At 45.3% G+C, this 21,936-nt stretch overlaps 1 protein-coding gene across 8 annotated transcripts in view; it reads left to right on the forward strand.

Moving 5' to 3' along the window:
* The window catches only part of DYM (dymeclin), a 143,995-nt gene that overhangs the window by 40,790 nt on the left and 81,269 nt on the right, over nt 1-21,936 (forward strand). For all 8 annotated transcript variants that reach the window (XM_039364096.1, XM_039364102.1, XM_039364103.1 and 5 more), the window contains exons 4-9: nt 61-113; nt 3,205-3,298; nt 5,660-5,793; nt 11,838-11,910; nt 16,557-16,682; nt 18,807-18,949. In XM_039364096.1, coding sequence (XP_039220030.1) covers nt 61-113; nt 3,205-3,298; nt 5,660-5,793; nt 11,838-11,910; nt 16,557-16,682; nt 18,807-18,949 — 623 coding nt within the window. The remainder of the gene's footprint in view (nt 1-60; nt 114-3,204; nt 3,299-5,659; nt 5,794-11,837; nt 11,911-16,556; nt 16,683-18,806; nt 18,950-21,936) is intronic.

A 21,936-nucleotide genomic window follows, 5' to 3' on the forward strand; every position in this document is an offset into this window, starting at 1 on the left:
GGTGAACTTGCCCCAACTCAAGAGCGTCAGCTCTGACGGACATTTTTCTTTTGTTTTCAGTGCCGAGCTGAAACTCCTGGAAGAAGCTTCGGTGTCTGTCTGCAAGTCTTTAGGTAAGAGGCTGCCTCCTGCCTGCCCTTCCTTCCTTCCTTTCCATGCTGTGCGTTCCCTCAGCTTTCCTAGCAAATTGCTCTTCTCTTGTCTAGCCCAGGGATAGGCCACCTTGGCTCTTTTATGGCTCCTGGACTTCAACTCCCAGAATTCCTGACTCAGCTGTGCTGAGAGAACAGGGAGAGGTTTCCAAGCTGAGCCAGGCTGGCTCAGGAATTCTGGGAGTTGAAGTCCACGAGTCATGAAGGGGCCAGGTTTGAAGACCCCTACCCTAGGCCTAGAGTCTAGACCAGGGGCAGGTAACCTTGGCTCTTTTATCGCTCCTGGACTTCAACTCCCAGAATTCCATGCTGAGGGGAAAGGGAGAGGTTTCCAAGCTGAGCCAGGCTGGCTCAGGAATTCTGGGAGTTGAAGTCCACGAGTCATGAAGGGGCCAGGTTTGAAGACCCCTACCCTAGGCCTAGAGTCTAGACCAGGGGCAGGTAACCTTGGCTCTTTTATCGCTCCTGGACTTCAACTCCCAGAATTCCATGCTGAGGGGAAAGGAAGAGGTTTCCAAGCTGAGCCAGGCTGGCTCAGGAATTCTGGGAGTTGAAGTCCACGAGTCATAAAAGAGCCGAGGTTGCCTGCCCCTGGCCTAGAGCAGTGATGGCGAACCTTTTAGAGACCCAGTGCCCAAACTGCAACCCAAATCCCACTTATTTATCACAGGGTGCCGGGTGGGCGTGGCTACAGTGGTCATGGCAGATGGTGGGTGGGGCCAGGGCAGCAGGGGCCAGTCCCTCACCATCTCTGGGGCATGGCATGGATGCCCACAGAGAGGGCTCTGAGTGCCGCCTCTGGCATGCGTGCCATAGGTTCGCCACCACTGGCCTAGAGTCTATTCCAGGGGTAGGCAGCCTTGGCTCTTTTATGACTGGTGGACTTCAACTCCCAGAATTCCTGAGCCATCCATGCTGAGGGAAAAGGGAGAGGTTTCCAAGCTGAGCCAGGCTGGCTCAGGAATTCTGGGAGTTGAAGTCTACCAGTCATGAAGGGGGCCATAGTTCCCCCATGCTGGCTCAGGAATTCTGGGAGTTGAAGTCCACAAGTCATGAAGGGGCCAAGTTTGAAGACCCCTAGCCTAGGCCTAGAGTCTAGACCAGGGCTAGGCCACCTTGGCCCCTTCATGAGTCGTGGACTTCAACTCCCAGAATTCCTGAGCCAGCCGTGCTGAGGGGAAAGGGAGAGGTTTCCAAGCTGAGCCAGGCTGGCTCAGGAATTCTGGGAGTTGAAGTCCACCAGTCATAAAAGAGCCGAGGTTGCCTATCCCTGGCCTAACCCTTTTTCTTTCTGATGCATTTAATGTCTCCCATCTGTGATCTGCACACGAGGCTTTAAAAAAAAACCCCACGCTTTGTTTTGAGGGCTCGAAGCAGTCATATTGCGCCCGCATGTGCTATTTGAACCAAAAGTTTTCACAGCTTTTTGCTTTATGTTGCATGCTGTCATAGGAAGTGGCTTGGGTGCAGTTCTATTACGTTCTAGTGGAGGAACAGGTTGTTTTTCTTCTCTCTCTTTTAAGAAAAGGATTTAAATGCGTCTGTTCAGAAGAAAATGTGTGTAGGAGATAAAAGCAGAAATGGAGCATGAAAAGTGCTTGATAATTGGTGTCAAATGCTTCTTCAAAATGCTGCATTTTGACCCCGTCTAAAATCCCCCCGTGATTCAAATGTGAACAAAACAACGGGCTTTCCGAACTCTGCTGCGGTATATGGATCCAGATGAATAGTTTTTGAGCTCTGTGACACGGTCAGAATTTTATGAAACTGCCATTTGCGGCTTTGTCTGAACTTTATGAAACTATCTGAAATGTAAGAATTAGACATGGGAAACGAGAAGGTTAATATCAGTAGCTCCATCTTGAATGTTCTATGGAGGTCCTCAGTCCTCCAGGTCATGGCAGTGTCCCATGGGTGCTTTTTCAAGACGCAACTGGACTTTCTTGTTTTTCTTTGGAGACATTTCGCTTCTTTCTTTCTTTCTTTCTTTCTTTCTTTCTTTCTTTCTTTCTTTCTTTCTTTCTTTTTTATTTATTTATGAATGAATGAATGAATGAGACTTATATACAGCTTTAAGTGCAAGCACTCTCTAAGCGGTGTACACCAGTAAGCAATGTATATATATATTTACATTGCCCCCAACAATCTGGGTCCTCATTTTACCTAACCCGGAAGGATGGAAGGCTGAGTCAACCTTGAGCCGGTGAGATTTGAACCGCTGACCTGCTGAACACAGTCGGCTAAAGTGGCCTGCAGTACTGCACTCTAACTGCTGCATCACCTCGGCTCTTGTCCCAGAAGCTTCTTCAGCTCTGACCGGATGGTGGGGAATGGAAGGATTTATACTCCTTGCAGACAGCCGGTCATTTGCATCCTTTTAGAGGGTCGTTGAGGCCGCTTGGAGGTTTAGCTGTGTCCTCAGGGTCACCTAAGTTGTGCAAATATGTGTAGAGCCTTCTTGTAACTCTTGAAAGGACTGTGTTGTAGGCTGGGATCTGACATCATCTGTTTCCAGTCTACAACGCAGTTCCAAGAAGGCTCCACACCCATTTGCACCACTCAGGTGACCCTGAGCACACAGGTAAACCCCCAAGTGGCCTAAATGACATGCTAAAAGAATACAAATGACCAGCTGTCTGCAAGGAGTGTAAATCCTTCCATTTCCCACCATCCAGAGCTGAAGAAGCATCTTGGATGAGAAGAGAAACGTCTTAAAAGAAACACAAAGAAAGTCCAGTTGCCTTTTGAAAAAGCACCTTTGGGACTTCTTGAATTCTCCTTTTCCCCTATTTTAAAGCATGTTGTCTCATCTATTTGAAATATGGCACCTTGAGGCTTCTTTGATGGCTAAACATCTCCTGCAATGCCTGGCTGAGCATACCAGCTCAGTAAATGTGTGGAACAAATTTACAAAGAAAGAGGTAAATTCTTTGTTAAGTTTGAGTGTCCTACCCGGGTAAGAGGACAAAGGCTTGCAAATCTCATGTTTAAACTAGATAGAATCCTTGTACAATCTGAAACGTTACCTAACTTTTCCTGATCTTCTTCCTAGTGGAGAATAATCCTCGGACAGGAAATCTTGCTTCGCTGATTAAAGTCTTCCTTTCCAGAACCAAAGAATTACAGATTTCAGCAGAATGTCAGAAGTAAGTGTGTTGTGTTACTTGCTGATTTTTGTTACTGCAAAACGCAAATGCCAAACCCAACCATGGTTTGAAATGCACACAGTTGCTGCTGAGGGGGCTGGCTGATCGCTTCAGGAGCCCAGCTAATTGTATTTTATGAAGTCTGAGTCCTTCATTAATGGTCTCAAAGACCTTTCCGTCAAAAACTGCTGGGAGATGATGATAAGGGTTCCTACTGTTTTGTGGCAGGAAACATACAAAAACTGTAGCACACGCATTGATTTAAGGATAACATTTTCTAAAACCAGGAAAGGCCAAATGGGTATCCCCCAATTCCCATTTTTTTTAAAAAAAAGGTAAATAAATTAAATGCTCCATCACCTGAAGGCACGACAAGAAGGAAATCAGTCAAGGAGAGAAGCAACCTAGAACTAAGGAGAAACTTCCTGACAGTGAGAACAATTAACCAGTGGAACTACCTGCCTCCAGAAGTGGTGAATGCTCCAACACTGGAAGTTTTTAAGAAGAGACTGGACAGCCATTTGTCTGAAATGGTATAGGGTTTCCTGCCTCAGCAGGGGGTTGGACTAGATGACCTCCAAGGTCCCTTCCAACTCTATTTATTCTGTCATCCCATCTTGCTTGATTCAGTCCATCTGTCTGATACGATCAGACATACTCTACATAATTCTCCCAACATCTGGGGATCTGGCTTTCCAAAAATGGAGTTGCTGGCCTCTAAAATTGTATCTGCTTGACTAATAGTACCATATGTTCTGCACGGTGTTAACCACCCGACTGCTCCACGTTGCTAAGGTCACATTGCATCCAATGACATCAGTAATGAAAAGAATTAGAGACACGGGACTTTTTCTGCTTGACAGCTCCACAGAAAGGAGGCGACTCAGGGAGATTATTATTTTTTTTTGATAGACCATGGATTATAGAAAGCGACTCGCAAGGGACAAGCTGACAACATTGTACAATATTATGAAATTATACCCATGCTTCATATTTGTCAAGGTTTGGAATTGCAGCTAGTAGCCCTTTCTGCATTGTCTGGGATTCAGTACTTTCCTGTTCAGTCAAATAATAATAATAATAAAGTTGGAAGGGATCTTGGAGGTCATCTAGTCCAACCCCCTGCTCAGGCAGGAAACCCATATCAGACAAATAGCACACGCAGAAGGCAGGATCTGGGGATGCACTTAGGTCAGGGTTAGTCAGATCCCACTTTTTGCCTATGTGCCTCCCTAATTTTATGGAATAAATCTGCTCCTCTGATCTGCTGGCATCTGCTTGAGAATGTGAAGAGAACTGGGTGACCTTGGGCCAGGCCCTCTCTTTCTCTCTCAGCCCAGGCCACCTTGCAAGGTTGTTGTTGTGGGGAAACAGGAGGGGAAGGGATATTAGCGATTTTCACCACTTTAAAAGATTTATAAAATATTTATAAAAATATTAAGTTGTGATATAAACACACAAATAAAAAAGTGGATAGATAGATAGATAGATAGATAGATAGATAGATAGATAGATAGATAGATAGATAGATAGATAGACAGAGACAGACAGACAGACAGACAGACAGACAGACAGACGGATAGATATATAGACGGATAGATATAGATGATGGAGAGACAGAGATACAGAGATTGATAGATATAGATAGATGATAGATAGATGTAGAGAGAGATTGATAGATATAGATAGATTGATAGATATAGATAGATGATAGATGTAGATAGATTGATAGATATAGATAGATGATAGATGTAGAGAGAGATAGAGAGATAAATTGATAGATATAGATAGATGTAGAGATAGAGATAGATAAATAGATAGATACAGATAGAGAGAGAGGGGGAGGGAAGGAGGGATGGATATAATAAATGAGCATTTCATGTCATGAACGTCTTGTGATGAATGCAGATCCTTGACTTACAACCACAACGCAGCCCAAAATTCCCATTGCTAAGCGAGAGAGAGTCATTTTGTCCCATTTTATGACTTTTCTTGCCTTAGCTCTTAAGTAAATTATTTTTGCCGCTCTTAGTAACCTGGTTGTAAGCCGAACCTGGCTTCCCTGTTGGCTTTGTGTGTTGGAGGGTCGTGGGAAATGGCGATGTGGCCCCCAGGCAATGGCGGCCATCCAAAATACGGAGCCGGGGGCCAAAGTGTCTGGATTTCGATCCCGTGACCTGTGGAGGTGCTGCAACGGCCACAAGTGTAAAAAACGGCCCCATGTCACTTTTTCCAGTGCCGTTGAAATTTTGGACGGTCAGTAAACAAGTGGTTGTAAGCCAAGGACACCCTGTGTCTTGAAGGTTGTCTTCTTTCTCTGTGTTTGGTGCTCAGCTCCTGAAAGTCCCGTTTCTCTTCCAGCCACCTCTTCATCTGGCAGGCCCAGAACGCCCTCTTCCTTATTTGCTGCCTGCTGAAAGTTTTGATCTGTCAGATGCCAGAAGAGCAACTGCAGCTTCACTTCACCTATGAGGAAAAAACCCCGGGCTCCTACGGTAAATATTGAGTTATTCCAAGAGAACAGACGGCGTCCCGCCTTGGCCAAAAGGTTTATCATTCCGCAGAACGTTCGTTCTTACACTTCCTGGTTGGTGTCTCACAATACGTTGTCCATCGCTCATTTTATCCTAAACAGAATTGTATGCAAAAGGTGGGAGAGAATGGATGTTCCAGAGCAACCTTGGCTCTTTTATGACTCATAGACTTCAACTCCCAGAATTCCTCAGCCAGCACGGGGGAACTATGGCCCCCTCAACTCCCAGAATTCCACGAGTCATAAAAGAGCCAAGGTTGCCTACCTCTGGCCTAGGCCTAGGTCGCTTTATGACTGGTGGACTTCAACTCCCAGAATTCCCGAGCCAGCCTGGCTCAGCTTGGAAACCTCTCCCTTTCCCCTCAGCATGGCTGGCTCAGGGATTCTGGGAGTTGAAGTCCAGGAGTCATAAAAGAGCCAAGGTTGTCTATCCCTGTTCCAGGGACTTCCCCTCAAGGATCCCTTGAGATAGGAAGAGATTGAATCGGAAAAGGAGTTGGGTATTGGGGCAAAACCCTGATCGGAATAATTCTGCTCTTAAGGGGCTGCCACAAAACCCCCTTAAGATCAGTGCCACAACGAAGGGAGGAGGGGTCCACCTATTATCCAAAGCCCCTGAAGTCAGGATGAGAAGCAACGGATGGAAACTCATCAAGGAGAGAAGCAACCTGGAACTAAGGAGAAACTTCCTGACAGTGAGAACAATTAACCAATGGAACAACCTGCCTCCAAAAGCAGTGAATGCTCCAACACTGGAAGTTTTTAAGAAGAGACTGGACAGCCATTTTTCCGAAATGGTATAGGGTTTCCTGCCTGAGCAGAGGGTTGGACTAGATGACCTCCAAGGTCCCTTCCAACTTTATGGTGGTGATGATGATGATGATGATGATGATCATTGCACAGTCAGCCAGATGTTCAGGCTGGATTTGGCATTTTGTCTACCTATCGAGTCCTTACCCAGGACCTGGGATAGGCAGATGTGGATGTTTGATGGTATTACAGATATCGTCGCAGGATGGAAGCAGTTCCTAGTAAGGCCGCCTTTTGCAATTGACTAATAGCGAATTTGTCAATGCCGATGATGGTGTTCAAGTGGTGCTCCAGTTGTTTTGGGATTGCACCCAAGGAGCCTATTGGAAGATCTGCAAGAAATACCATTTGCCTGTAAGCAAGAACTGGTGGGATCATAAAATAGAGAAAGTTAAACGGCTCTGGGACTTCAGAATTCAAACAGACAAGCACCTGCAACATAACACCCCAGACTTAACAATTGTCGATAAGAAAGACAAAAAAGTCTGGATAGTGGACGTGGCAGTGCCTGGAGATAGCAGAATAGAAGAGAAAGAACTGGAGAAGATAACAAAATACAAAGACCTACAAATAGAAATAGAAAGACCGTGGCAAAAGCAAGCAAGGGTAGTACCAATAGTAATAGACTATTACTACTACTACTACTACTACTACTACTACTACTACTACTACTACTACCAGTCTTGCTTAGCAACAGAAATTTTGGGCTCCGTTGTGGCCATAGTGGGAGGACTGCCTGTCGTGGTTTTTCTTTACCCCATCTCCTAGTTCCACCTGGGAGTGGGAGAGAGTTACTAACCCCTTCCCCAACCATTGAGAAATATTTATATTATTTTGTTCCAGGCAAGTAAACGCTTAAAGAATTGTTCCTGTTACTCAAAGCAGCAAAACCATCTGGGTGCTAAGTTGGTTGAAGAAAGTGACACATTTCTTTGGCCTTGTTTAACGAACCATCTTTGAACACAGAAAGAGAAGCTGCTTGTGTGTGTGTGGTCTGTTGCTTTGGAGCGGGACCCAAAAGCCAGGAAATTGGAATTCCTCTTTGGTGTGATCTGCGCTGCACTCTGATCTTCTGCCAGTTGATTGTTTCCTGTTTTAGTTTTCCCTTCTGTAAAATTGGAATTATTTCCTCTGTTCCGGGAGGTGGCGAAGCTCAGAGAAGGATGCCATATCACCTTCCCTTTGTGTTAGGACACAATGCCGTGAACTCAACTTGCACTGAAAAGCTCCCCTAAAGTGTGTCAATATTGTAGGTGCAAACTGTTAGGATGTTCCCAAATAGCCAGAAGGTAAAAGAGGGAAAAACAGGATCTGGATGTTTAGGGATGCGGCGAAGCAGACAAATGAAAGCAATTGGATTTTTAGGCTTTGGCTTAATGCAGGGGTCTTCAGACTTGGCCACTTTAAGACTTGTGGACTTCAGCTCCCAGAATTCCTCAGCCAGCCCCTTAGGGCTGGCTGAGGAATTCTGGGAGTTGAAGTCCACAAGTCTTAAAGTGGCCAAGTCTGAAGACCCCTGGCTTAAGGACTGGGCTGGAGGGAAAGGCATTTCCCAAAGCTGATTTTGTGATAATTCTGTGGGCAAGGGCTGAGCTGGAAGAATTGCTAACTGCACCTCGGTTGGCCAGTGGTCAGCCATCTTTACCTTTCTGATGCCCCGGCCTTGCGTGACGAAGGGAAACATAGAACCTAATTTATTTATGAATCACAGAGGGTTTTTTTTTTAATGCAAATACATGTTCATTTTCTTCGATGTTATCCCTACTTACCTTACGAAGGTAAAACTAGTGACCTCTTCCATGTTGGGGCATGTCCTAGTTATAGTTTGTGATAAGCAGAGTAACAGAATAACAGAGTTGGAAGGGACCTTGGAGGTCATCTAGTCCAACCCCTTACTCGGGCAGGAAACCCCATACCATTCCAGACAAGGGGCTGTCCAGTCTTTGCTTAAAAACTTCCAGTGTTGAAGCATTCACCACTTCTGTAGGCAGGTTGTTCCACTGGTTAATTGTTCTCAGGAAATTTCTCCTTAGTTCTAGTTTGCTTCTCTCTTTGATTAATTTCCATCCATTGCTTCTTGTCCTGCCTTCAGGCGCTTTGGAGAATAGCTTGACTTCCTCTTCTTTGGGGCAGTCCCTGAGATATTGGAACTCTGCTATCCTGTCCCCCCTTGTCCTTCTCTTCATTTATCTAGGGCAGTGGTTCTCAACCTGTGGGTCGGGACCCCATTTGGGGTCGAACGACCATTTCACGGGGGTCGCCAAACAACGCAGTCCGCCATTTTTTTCCCCCTTTTCCTTGGCTGTGCTACTCCCTTTTATTCTATTGGCTTTTGAAAGCCAATAGAATAGACTCTCTTGAATAGAGTCTAATTCTATTGGCTTTCAAAAGCCAATAGGAATTGTCCAGGCTGTCTCTGCCCTGCTGAGCCCGCCAAAATTCCCATTCTGCAAACGGTGCTGCACCAGTTGAGTAGTCCTCGACTTACGACTGGTTGAGTAGTCTTCAACTTACGACCAGTTGGGGGTTGCGGCATTAAAAAGGTTGAGAACCACTGATCTAGACCTACCGAATTCCAGCAACTTTCCTTATATGTTTTAGCCTCCAGTCCCCTGATCATCTTAGTTGCTCTTCTCTGCACTCTTTCTAGAGTCTCAACATCTTTTTTACATCTTGGTGACCAAAACTGGATGCCGTATTCCAAGTGTGGCCTTACCAAGGCCTTGTAAAGTGGTTTTAATATTTCACGTGATCTTGATTCTGTCCGTCTCTTGCACTGCATTAGCGTTTTTGGCTGCTGACCCACACGGCTGGCTCATATTTAAGGATTATCCACTAGGACTCCAGGATCCCTCTCACGGTTACTGCTTTTGAGCCAGGTTTCACCCAGTCGCTACCTGTGCATTTGTTTTTTCTTGCCTAAGTGTAAAGCCTTACCTTTCTCTACATTGAAGTTCATTTTGTTGGATAGGGCCCAGTGTCAAGTTTGTCAAGATCCATCTAGATCAGGAGACTTCAAACTTGGCCCTTTTGCCACTTGTGGACTTCAATTCCCAGAATTCCTCAGCTAGGCATGCTGGCTGGGGAATTCTGGGAGTTGAAGTCCATAAGTCATAAAAGGGCCAAGTTTGAAAACCCCTGATCTGGATCTTGAGCCTATCACCTGGGGTGTTGGATGATGGAAGGAAATGGAAGGTGGTCAGTTTGGGTATCCCAAATGCAATGCAAATTTAGCCTATCCCCTTTTCAACTTCCTTATCTAAATTGTAATTTTGCCCCCTCGGTCTGTTACAAAAGAAATTTATTCTGATGATTGATGTTTTTGTCCTGGGGAAACAAACTGTACTGCTTTGAATCAGGGCATTATTCCTTTAAATCAATCATTCCTACCAGATGGATCCGTAGCTGGCTGACTGGCTGTACTCAGCGTGTGGTCCTCAATGGAACTGCATCTGCATGGAGGGAAGTGTGTATTGGGGTGTCCCAGGGCTCTGTTCTGGGCCCAGGGCTCTTCAACATCTTCATCAACGATTTGGATGAAGGGATAGATGGGGAACTCATCAAATTTGCAGATGACACCAAGCTGGCAGGAATAGCCAACACTCCAGAAGACAGGCTTAAGATACAGAAGGATCTGGACAGACTTGAACACTGGGCGCTATCTAACAAAATGAAATTCAGTGTAAGGTTCTACATTTAGGCAAGAAAAACCAAATGCACAGGTATGGGATAGGGGGTACCTGGCTCAATAGCAGTAACTGTGAGAGGGATCTTGGTGTCCCAGTGGACAAACACTTAAATATGAGCCAGCAGTGTGTTGCAGTTGCCAAAAAGGCCAACACAGTGCTGGGCTGCATTAACAGAGGGATAGAATCAAGATCACGTGAAGTGTTAATACCACTCTACAAGGTCTTGGTAAGGCCACACTTGGAATCCTGCATCCAGTTTTGGTCACCACGATGTAAAAAAGATGTTGAGACTCGAAAGAGTGCAGAGAAGAGCAACAAAGATGATCAGGGGACTGGAGGCTAAAACATACAAGGAACGGTTGCTGGAATTGGGGATGTTTAGTTTAATGAAGAGAAGGACGAGGGGCGACAGGATAGCAGTCTTCCAATATCTCAGGGGCTGCCCCAAAGAAGAGGGAGTCAAGCTCTTCTCCAAAGCCCCTGAAGGCAGGAGAGGAAGCAATGGATGGAAACTAATCAAAGAGAGAAGCAAACTAGAACTAAGGAGAAATTTCCTGAGAACAATTAATCAGTGGAACAACCTGCCTCCAGAAGCAGTGAATACTGCAACCCTGGAAGTCTTTAAGAAGAGACTGGACGGCCATTTGTCTGAAATGGTATAGTGTTTCCTGCCTGAGCAGGGGGTTGGACTAGATGACCTTCAAGGTCCCTTTCATCATCATTATTATTATTATTATTATCATCATCATCATCTAAGTCTCTGAACTCTGTATGCTGAGATCAGTAACTTGAAATCAGGGTATGCCACAGTCTGTTTTTCTGTAGATTTACACTAAAATATAAGGGAGTCAACATCATCTGATAGCTATATTGGACTAAGCAAAGAAACTTTACTTATTTTGAGTAGTTATGTACTGCAGTATTTAAGTCTGAATAAACTACAAAGCAGTTGTTTTGTTGATTGGGAATTATAGTGACTGGAAACAAGATCAAAATTGGCCGTGTGCAAATTTTCCTGGAGAATTAAGCCTTGATTTATTAATTCTGCAAAGAATAATACTTGCTTGAATGGAACTGAATGACAAAGCAAAAAGAATTATAGATTAGGTTTCTGTTCATTTTCTACCAAAAATGTTTTGATAAGCTCCTTCCTTACAGTTTAATTTCTGTATGATACAGGCTTTTAACCAATTTCTAGATAAGTATGTTCTATTTACAGTCCCTTATGTGTTGAAACCACTGGAGAACAGAGCTGGCAACTTTCCAGGAGGTGTAATAGTAACAACCTGAAAAGATGGAATTTTAGATTTGAACCCAGTTCCCAGCCTGTATTTCAACCTGCTGTTTTTGAGCCATTTTTTTAAAATGCCCTATTTACAAAAAAGATGTTGAAGTTTAAACTTTGGTAACTGGAAGTTCGGATGAAATTTGTCCCTGTAAAAGTTTGGAAGAAAGATTACTATGCTAATGTTGAAATATCCAATAAAATTTCCTTATTTTCTTTTAGCATCTGAATATGAAGATCTTCTGGAAGAATTGCTCTGCTGCCTCGTTCAGCTGATTGTTGAGGTTCCTCTTCTGTAAGTATATACTGAATGTTCTCTTTCCCTTGGGGTTCCCTCCAGACGCAGTTCGATTCCAATACCCCCAACCCCCAGGCCTCACAGTCGCCTTGGAAAGGGAGGTCCCCACATACTTCAGAAATGGTGGGTGCTCCATCAATGGAGGTCTTAAAGAAGAGGCTGGACAGTCACTTGCTCAATAGTAGCAACTGTGAGAGGAACCTCGGAGTCCTAGTGGACAATCACTTGAATAGGAGCCAGCCGTGTGCAGCAGCTGCCAAAAAGGCCAACACAGTGCTGGGCTGCATTAACAGAGGGAGAGAATCAAGATTACATGAAGAGTTAATACCACTTTACAAGGCCTTGGTAAGGCCACACTTGGAATCCTGCATCCAGTTTTGGTCACCACGATGTAAAAAAGATGTTGAGACTCTAGAAAGCGTGCAGAGAAGAGCAACTAAGATGATCAGGGGACTGGAGGCTAAAATATACAAGGAACGGTTGCTGGAATTGGGGATGTCTAGTTTAACAAAGAGAAGGACGAGGGGGGACATGATGGCAGCCTTCCAGTATCTCAGGGGCTGCCCCAAAGAAGAGGGAGTGAAACTATTCTCTAAAGCGCCTGAAGGCAGGACAAGAAGCAACGGATGGAAACTCATCAAGGGGAGAAGCAACCTGGAACTAAGGAGAAACTTCCTGACAGTGAGAACAATTAACCAGTGGAACAACCTGCCTCCAGAAGCTGTGAATGCTCCAACACTGGAGGTTTTTAAGAAGAGACTGGACAGCCATTTGTCTGAAATGGTATAGGGCAGTGGTGGCGAACCTATGGCACGGGTGCCAGAGGCGGCACTCTGAGCCCTCTCTGTGGGCACACGCGCTGTCGCCCCAGTCCTAGGCCTTCAGCTGGGTTTTATAAAACCTTTTCGCTTTAGGCCTCCACCGCCGTGTGCAAAAGAAAAAAGGTTCAATCAATCAATTTCAACTTCTCACGGGAAAAAAAAAAGATCACGCAAAGTTGGAATTGATTGATTAAACTTTTTACTCCCGCCCACTGAAGCCATGCTCACCCAAAGGGCCACGCCTACCCAATTGGCCACACCCACTCAATTGACCACACCCATCCAGCACCCGATGATACATAAGTGGGTTTTGGGTTGCAGTTCAGGCACTCGGTCTTTAAAAGGTTCGCCGTTGCTGGTATAGGGTTTCCTGCCTGAGCAGGGGGTTGGACTAGGTGACCTCCAAGGTCCCTTCCAACACTATTTATTTATTTATTTATTTATTCATTTATTTAATAGAATGGCTGACTTGGGACAACCTTGGAACTGGTAGCGATTGAATGTAATTCTGCGTGACTTAATAGATATTTCTTGTTTTAATTTTTATGGATGAATATAAACATAGGTAGGAGGAGAAATGGAAGCGCTGAGCCGTCTGAGGTTTTGTCTGCATTCCAGGGAATGACTGAGGAGCAAAGACATCTTAATTCCCTTTTGTAGCTGCTGAATCCCCTTCCTTCCTTTCTATGGAGGTGGAAGCATTAACTGGGAATATTTCCTGTTCTTTCCTTTTAAATAGAGGATGGCAGGAGAGGTCACTGTTTGGGTTTTGGCTCCCCGTTGTTTTTTAGAAGTAAACTGAGAAGCTTCCTAAGCATTTCTCAAACAACCATCGCCAGTGTATTCTTTGCCTGCATGTTTGCTATTCGTGGATGAGGATTTGGAGAGGGTTGCCAAGAGGAAAGATCTCGTTCCCCAAAGATCACCCAACATTCAGTATCCTGAACTGGCTTCAGCATCTTTGGCTAGTTGTCTTCCGCCTTTGTGGTCAGCCCTCAGGAAGTGTGGCAATCAAGCCCTCTTCCCTTTATTATTTGAAGGGAACGATGCTTGAATCCGTCTCTTCTGGCAACGTTCCGAAATTAGCGAACTTTTAACCTCGGATGCTTCCGGTGAAATTCTACTCGTTAGGAGCTGGAGAGTAAGAAGTGGCTTTTGTTCAGAAAAGCTGACGTGGGACAAGCCGATAGGTCAGCGATTCCCAGCAAGGGCACCCAAATATTGTTATCCTGCAGCTCTTATCGGCCCAAAACATCTGGGCATCCAAAGTTGCGAGCCGCTGGTATAAACATTGCAAAGCCTTGATGCCGTTTCGGTATCGCAGATCCGCGAGGCTGAAAAGTCTGAGATAAAAAGTTCTTACCACACAAATCGCTGAAATTAAGGACCCGTTAAGGGCGAGGTACAAAAAGGGGGCAGCCGAGCGAAAGGAATTGCTTCTGAGACGAGACTCTATAATGCTTATAAAGTTTGAAATAGGAGATGGCACGGCGGGCCCAGATAAAATCCAAACTCGGGTTTCGACCCTCTGGAAACGTCACACGCAGAGATTTGGACTCCTCACCAAGTGCAGAGCTGAGCTTTCAAGAAATATGGGAAAGGAGAGCCATGTAGATGTTTTTAAAGGGAAACCCGGAGAAATCCAGACACCAAAACAGAATAACAGAGTTGGAAGGGACCAACCCCTGGTCTGTGGACTGGTACCGGGCCGTGGCATGCCAGCAACCGGGCAGCACAAAAAAGCAAAGCCCCATCTGTGGGATGCAGGCAGCACACAAAAACACACACCCTCCGGTCCGGTCCGTGGAAAATCCTTTCTCCACGGAACCGGTGATCCCTGGTGCCCCAAAGGTTGGGGACCTCCGTTCTAGTCCACTGGTCTCCCTAACCGCTGCAGCTCGGCAGACTGGCAGCGGTGGAGAGGGAGAGGGATGATGTTGCATGCGTGCGCCGCTTTCACAAATGCAGTTTTCTGCTCGTGCACTCGTACACCACTTCCGTGGCCCGGTTCTGAATGGATTGGGGCCCGGCATGGGGCCACAGAATGGGGATTTGGGACTCTAGTCCAACCCCTTGCTCAGGCAGGAGACCCTATACCAGTGTTTCTCAACCTTGACCATTTTAAGACATGTGGACTTCAACTCCCAGAATTCCACAGCCAGCATTGCTGGCTGTGGAATTCTGGGAGTTGAAGTCCACATGCCTTAAAATGGTCAAGGTTGAGAAACACTGCCCTATACCATCTCAGACATGTGACTGTCCAGTCTTTTCTTGAAAACCTCCAGTGATGGAGGCCCACGATGTCTGGAGGCAAAGTGGTTCCACTGGTTGATTGTCCTCACTGTCAGGAAATTTCTCCTTAATTCCAGGTTGCTTCTCTCCTTGATGAGTTTCCATCCCTTTCTTCTCGTCCTGCCCTCGGGCTTTGGAGAAGAGGTTTTCCCCCTCCTTTCTGTGACAGCCCCTGCAACACTGGAATATTGCTATTGTGGCACCCCTAGTCCTTCCCTTCACTAGACTAGCCATGCCCAGTTCTTGCAACCCTTCTTCATAGGTGTAAATTTCTCTAATTTTTTTGTGGGATGGAAAAAGCCAATTTGGTTTAGTGATTAAGGCAGGGGTAGGCAACTATGGTTCTTTTATGACCTGTGGACTTCAACTCCCAGAATTCCTGAGCCAGCATGGGAGAACTATGCCCCCCTCATGATTTGTGGACTTCAACTCCCAGAATTCCTGAGCCAGCCTGGCTCAGCTTGGAAGCCTCTCCCTTTCCCCTCAGCATGGCTGCCTGAGGAATTCTGGGAGTTGAAGTCCACCAGTCATGAGGCGGCCATAGTTTCCCTATGCTGGCTCAGGAATTCTGGGAGTTGAAGTCCACAAGTCATAAAAGAGTCAAGGTTGCCTACCTCTGCCCAAATGCCTGAATTTTGATCATGTGACCGTGAGGAAAAATTTTAAAATATTTAAGCCAGGGGTCTTCAAACCTGGCCCTTTTATCACTGGAAGACTTCAACTCCCAGAATTCCTGAGCCAGCATGGAGGAACTATGGCCCCCCTCATGACTCGTGGACTTCAACTCCCAGAATTCCTCAGCCAGCATGGAGAAACTATGGGCCCCTCATGGTTTGTGAACTTCAACTCCCAGAATTCCTGAGCCAGCATGGCTCAGCTTGGAAACCTCTCCCTTTCTCCTCAGCATGGCTGGCTCAGGAATTCTGGGAGTTGAAGTCCATGAGTCATAAAAGAGCCAAGGTTGCCTACCCCTGGGCTAAGGCATCAGGCAGACAGCAATTTGACCGAGATGGTATAAGGTCTGTTGCCTTGAGTTGTTTATCTTCTTGTTTTTTTCCCCCCTTTCAGGGTTTTCTTACTTGTAAATACTTAAGGGAGAGAATCTGTGGATTAGCGCCAGTGAGAATTGGGGAAGTTTATTTATTTATGAGACTTATATACTGCTTTAAGTGCAAGCACTCTCTAAGCGGTGTACACCAGTAAGCAATGTATATATATATATATATATATATATTTACATTGCCCCCAACAATCTGGGTCCTCATTTTACCTACCCCGGAAGGATGGAAGGCTGAGTCAATCTTGAGCCGGTGAGATTTGAACCGCTGACCTGCTGAACACAGTCAGCTAAAGTGGCCTGCAGTCCTGCACTCTAACTGCTGCGCCACCTCGGCTCAACTTTCTTTGCCAATGACTTTTTTGAGCAAGGTTCATTGCAAACCTGATATTTGCATACAACGTGCAGAAAGACTGTCATTAAATATATATTCATTGGTGTTGATTAACACTTTATGTCTTCATGTGTTGCAGAGACATTACCTACGGCATTTCACTGGAGGCTGTCACAACCCTGGTCGTTTTTCTGTCCTGTCAGCTTTTCCACAAGGAAATTCTGCGGAAGAGCATCATTTATCAGTATCTCATGCGTGGCCGATGGTAGGTCAGACTGCAGGGCTACTATATAAGCAGGCAGCTTTTATTCCCCAATTTCATGAGCACGGCTCTGGCATTTACTCTGTCAAAGCAAATGCTTTTATTTAGCTGCAGGTTAATTTGTGCTCCTGAAAGATCTCCCAGGCTGATAACAGATTGACTCTCTGGGCAATAAGGATTATTTTTATCTCACCTAAACCAACAGGTTGTTAAATAAATACGCTGAGATGAAATTACTGTGTGCATTTCCACTTCATAGTTTTTAGGATAGGGAGTGAATTAGGAGGGCTCTGCATTTTTCACAGCAAGCTTCCCTAAACCCAAGCTAGCCAGAGGCTGTGGGAACTACAGTAGTGGCCAAAATTGTGGGAACCTTTTGGGAAAAGTGTACAGTAGAAATGGCACCTTTGGTTAAGTTTCCACCCATTTTTCCTCTAATTTCTTTATCACTGTAGTCTTGTTCACTTAATAATACTATTTTACATCGCTTTCTGGGCAACGAGTCAACTCTTTGCACCATGACTTTAATTTTATTACCTTTTACAAGCTCACTCAATGAAAGAACACCAAAAAACCCAACCAACTTGATAGCCATCACATAACACACTGACCAATGTCCTCCTCTCAGCTTCAATACATGACATAAATAACTGGATCCTACTGTGATCTGATTGGCTCATGGCCAAAACAAGATGACACCCGATTGGCTCTCTAAACACTCACGCTCATTGGCTACCATCAGAGGAAGGAAAACTACTTGAGATCAACCTAAGCAAGTTGTGCTTCCTTTTTCTGGCTATTTGGCTATAACTTTTCACAGAATACAGTACAGATAATTGGACAAGCTTTGTTGCATTACATTCTTGATTAAATTCTCTTTCCATTGATATATAATTTTATGGTACTACTCCCCCTCAAAAAAAGTGTTATTATTAGCCATCCAATTTCAAAAATGGCACAACTGTGTATTTCAAATATTTAGAATGCACCAAGCCTAAAATTTTAGTTCGCAGGGAATCATTTATCATTTTTCTTTCTGTGAATCTCTAGAGAGAGGTGGACATTTCAATATTTTGAGTATATTAGGACCAGGATCTAAACAGGCTGTCCCAGATGTGCAAATTTCTTCTGCCTTCATTGCTCTGTACCTGTACTGTCTTTTGTATCCCTTTCCCTGTAATGGAACACATAGAACAAATATTTTTATTTTCTGAAACGATTTCTGAATGTATAAAAAGGTCGTGGGAAACTTGTGTTTATTTTCACAGTGTGCAGACTGGCACCTTATTTTTAGCACCTCTGTTAACATATTTAACATATATTCGCTTTTTTAAAATCCAGAAGACTTAAGAGTTTCTAGCAAGACATCCCGTTAGAACAGTGTTTCTCACGCTTAACGGCTTTAAAATGCGCGGACTTCAATTCCCAGAATTGGCTGGGGAATTTGAATTTGAACTCCGGGAATTGAAGTTGCCAAGCTTAAGAAACATTGAATTTTAACTTGAGATGTATCTCTTAACTCAGGGGTCCTCAACCTGGGCCACTTTAAGACTTGTGGACTTCAACTCCCAGAATTCTGGGAGTTGAAGTCCACAAGTCTTAAAGTGGCCCAGGTTGAAGACCCCTGTCTTAAGCGATCCATTTTCACTTTTAAAAGAATACTTTTAAACTTTGGCTTTTTAAGACAGTTTTGCAAAACAGAGTGAAACAAAAGGAATGACTTGACTTGGTTCCAAGCTCAGTCCCAAATCCCCCCGTAAAACTATGGCTCTTTTTTATTATTATTAAAAGTTTTTAAAAATTTTATTACAATATAAACCCTCCCACCCCTCTCCCCTTCCCCCCCTCCCCCACTTCCCAGAGCTGATTACAGGGTAACAAATAAACAAACATTATCTAACTAACATAAACCAACTATACTATCAAACAAAACCATAACACACTTTAACTCCTTCTTAAAGCAAATATTAATAAAACAAAAATAATAATATAATTAAAACTATTAATAATTATCTAAAATCTACGCAAAAGCAAGATAATACTTTTCAGTTTCATATTTCTTTGGAATATAATCAATCCATCTTCTCCAAACCATAATGTACAACTTGGGCTCTTTTGTGTCGCCAGCCTCGGGTACACCAGCCGACTGGTGAAAACCTTGCTGTACAACTTCATCCGTCAAGAGCGGAGCCCTCCTCCCAGCTCCCATGTCTTCCAGCCGGAGTCCGAAGGAGGAGGACTACTATACGGAATCGCGTCCGGAGTAGCAAGTGAGTTGCATTGCTGCCACGGCCGCCTGCCTCTTTGTCCATCAGGCATTTCGTGCTTTCGTCCATCTGTGTGTGTGTGTGTGAGTGTATTTGGGGCACCTCAGATATCTCAATATAAGCCTTTTCTCCCGCTTGTAACAAACAGAAGTAGCCTATTTTTGTCGTGACCTGGAATCCACATAGTTCCGCCTTGCTTTCGAACAGGTGTAATGCGTTTTTACGTTTATTCGTATCCCGCCTTTATTATTTTTACAAATGAAACAAGCCAGGGAACATAACTAATACAGATAGTCCTCGACTTATAATAGTTCAGTGATGGCGAACCTTTTAGAGACCAAGTGCCCAAACCACAACCCACAACCCACTTATTTATTGCAAAGGGCCAGGGCCTCATCAGCATTGTGGTGTCCTCGGGGTTGGGGGTGTGCGTGGCCAACTGGGTGGGCATGGCAGGGTTGGGGAGATCCAGGGGGTCTCTGGTGTGTGGGCAGTGGGCAGGAGGCTTGTCCTGTGGGATGAGGCAGGGGGTGGGGTGGGGGTACCATTGCTGCGGGGCGAGGCAGGGGTGACTGCTGCCTGACACCATCAGCCCCTGCACACAGAGGCCAGTGAGTGCATGGGGAGGCATGCTCTACCACCTCTACTCAAGCTTGCTAGCCAGCTGTTCGCCTCCTTTGTGCTGGGTGGGGCTGCCATTCCGGGTGCCAGCGGTGGCCTAATGGACCTGTGTGAGCTGGCAGTGGTGGCGGCAGATGTGCCCACAGAGAGAGCTCTGAGTGCTGCCTCTGGCACGCATGCCATAGGTTTGCCATCATTGTAATAGTTCATTTAGTGACCATTGAGTTACAACATCACTAGAATTGGATATGTCTGGTTTAATGAAGAGAAGGACGAGGGGGGACAGGATAGCAGCCTTCCAGTATCTCAGGGGCTGCCCCAGAGGAGAGGGAGTCAAGCTCTTCTCCAAAACGCTTGAAGGCAAAGACAAGAAGCAACGGATGGAAACCCATCAAGGAGAGAAGCAACCTGGAACTAAGGAGAAACTTCCTGACAGTGAGAACAATTAACCAGTGGAACCACCTGCCTCCAGAAGCAGTGGATGCTCCAACACTGGAAGTCTTTAAGAAGAAACTGGACAGCCATTTGTCTGAAATGGTCTAGGGTTTCCTGCCTGAGCAGGGGGTTGGACTAGATGACCTCCAAGGTCCCTTCCAACTTTACTGTTATTGTTATAAATGAAAGGACTACTGACTCGTGACCACCTTTCTCACAGCCATGGCAACGTCCTCATGGTCACGTGGTCAAAATTCAGACGCTTTTGCAGACGATTCATAGTTATGACCGTGGCAACGTTCTGGGGGTCACGGGATCCTCCCTGAACGGCAGTCAAGGGGGAAGCCAGACGCAATTAACGACGGTCTTAACTAACTTAAGAACTGCAGCGATTCGCTGAACAACTGTAGCAAGAAAGGTTGCAAAATGGGGCAAATTTCACTCCGCAACTGTCTCGCTTAGCAATGGAAATTTTGTGCTCAATTGGTAGTTGTAAGTCAAGGACTAACTGTACTCTTTCCTCCTCCTATTTTTCCTACAACAAACACCCTTTGGGATGAGTTGGGATGAGTGAGAGAGACTAGCCTAAGGTGACCCAGCTGGCTTTCATGCCAAAGGCGGGACTAGAACTCACAGTCTCCTAGTGATTGGCCCGAAGTCACCCAACCTTCTTTCATGCCTAAGGCGGGACTAGAACTCTCAGTCTCCTGGTGATTGGCCCAAAGTCACCCAGCCAGATTTCATGCCTAACATGGGACTAAAACTCACACTCTCATGGTGATTGGCCCAAAGTCACCCAGCCGGCTTTCGTGCCTAAGGCAGGACTAGAACTCCAGTCTTCTGGTGATTGGCCCAAGGTGACCTAGCTGGCTATCATGCCTAAGGCGGGATTAGAACCCACTGTCTCCTGGTGATTGTTCCAAGGTGACCCAGCTAGCTTTCATGACTAAGGCAGGACTAGAACTCACCGTCTCCTGGTGATTGGCCCAAGGTAACCCAGCTGGCTATTATGCCTAAGGCGGGACTAGAACTCTCAGTCTCCTGGTGATTGGCCCAAGGTAACCCAGCTGGCTATTATGCCTAAGGCGGGACTAGAACTCTCAATCTGCTAGTGATTGGCCCAAGATGACCCAGTTGGCTTTCATGACTAAGGCGGGACTAGAACTCACCATCTCCTAGTTTCTAGCCCGGTACTTTAACCGCTAGACCAGATTGGCTCTATGTTTAGCCCTGTAGATACGTCCTTTTCGTCTCCTTGGTAAATCTCATAAAAAAATATCGTAATTCATCTTTTTGTGAACCTTGGCAATCAGTTTGTGCTTCGTTTCAGTAGCAGCTGCACGTCTAGCTGTGCTTTCCTTTCTACGCAACGTCAGCCAGCACCTGCCTGGCCCGGCGCAGTGACACACAGTGCTCGGACAGGCCTTTCCCTTCTCTTGTGATAGGAATTGTGTTTGGCTTACCCAGCTTGTTTGGATATCTGTTTTCAGCATGAATCAATTCCGTGTCTATAGGGAATGCTAACAAGCCCTAACCACAGCGCTCTGTGTGTGGTGCAAAGACCTTCATATGTGTTTTATTTCCTCTTTCTCTCCTCCCTCTTTGTAACTCTCCTGCAACAAAAAAAAAACAATTAAACCAAATTGTCTGCACTTCCTCACGGTTAAAGACCCCACAATGAACTAAATGCTAATCCTGAACATATTTATACCCTTAATGTTTTTCTTAAGGCAATAGAAAGCAGTGAAGAAGAGTCTTGGATGACTTGAGATGCAAGTATTATACATCTGTAGGCCTTCATTTAGCCACTATGGGTTTTAAGTCAGGTTAACAACAACAACAAAAATCCCCTGTAGCTTTGGTAATAGAGCCATCATCCAGATATTTAGACTGGATATGGCATTTTTATCCGCCTATTGAGTCCTTCCCAAAGA

This window comes from Crotalus tigris, unplaced genomic scaffold, assembly GCF_016545835.1.
Source record: "Crotalus tigris isolate CLP2741 ecotype Arizona unplaced genomic scaffold, ASM1654583v1 scf7180000019651.407290, whole genome shotgun sequence".
Lineage (NCBI taxonomy): Eukaryota > Metazoa > Chordata > Lepidosauria > Squamata > Viperidae > Crotalus > Crotalus tigris.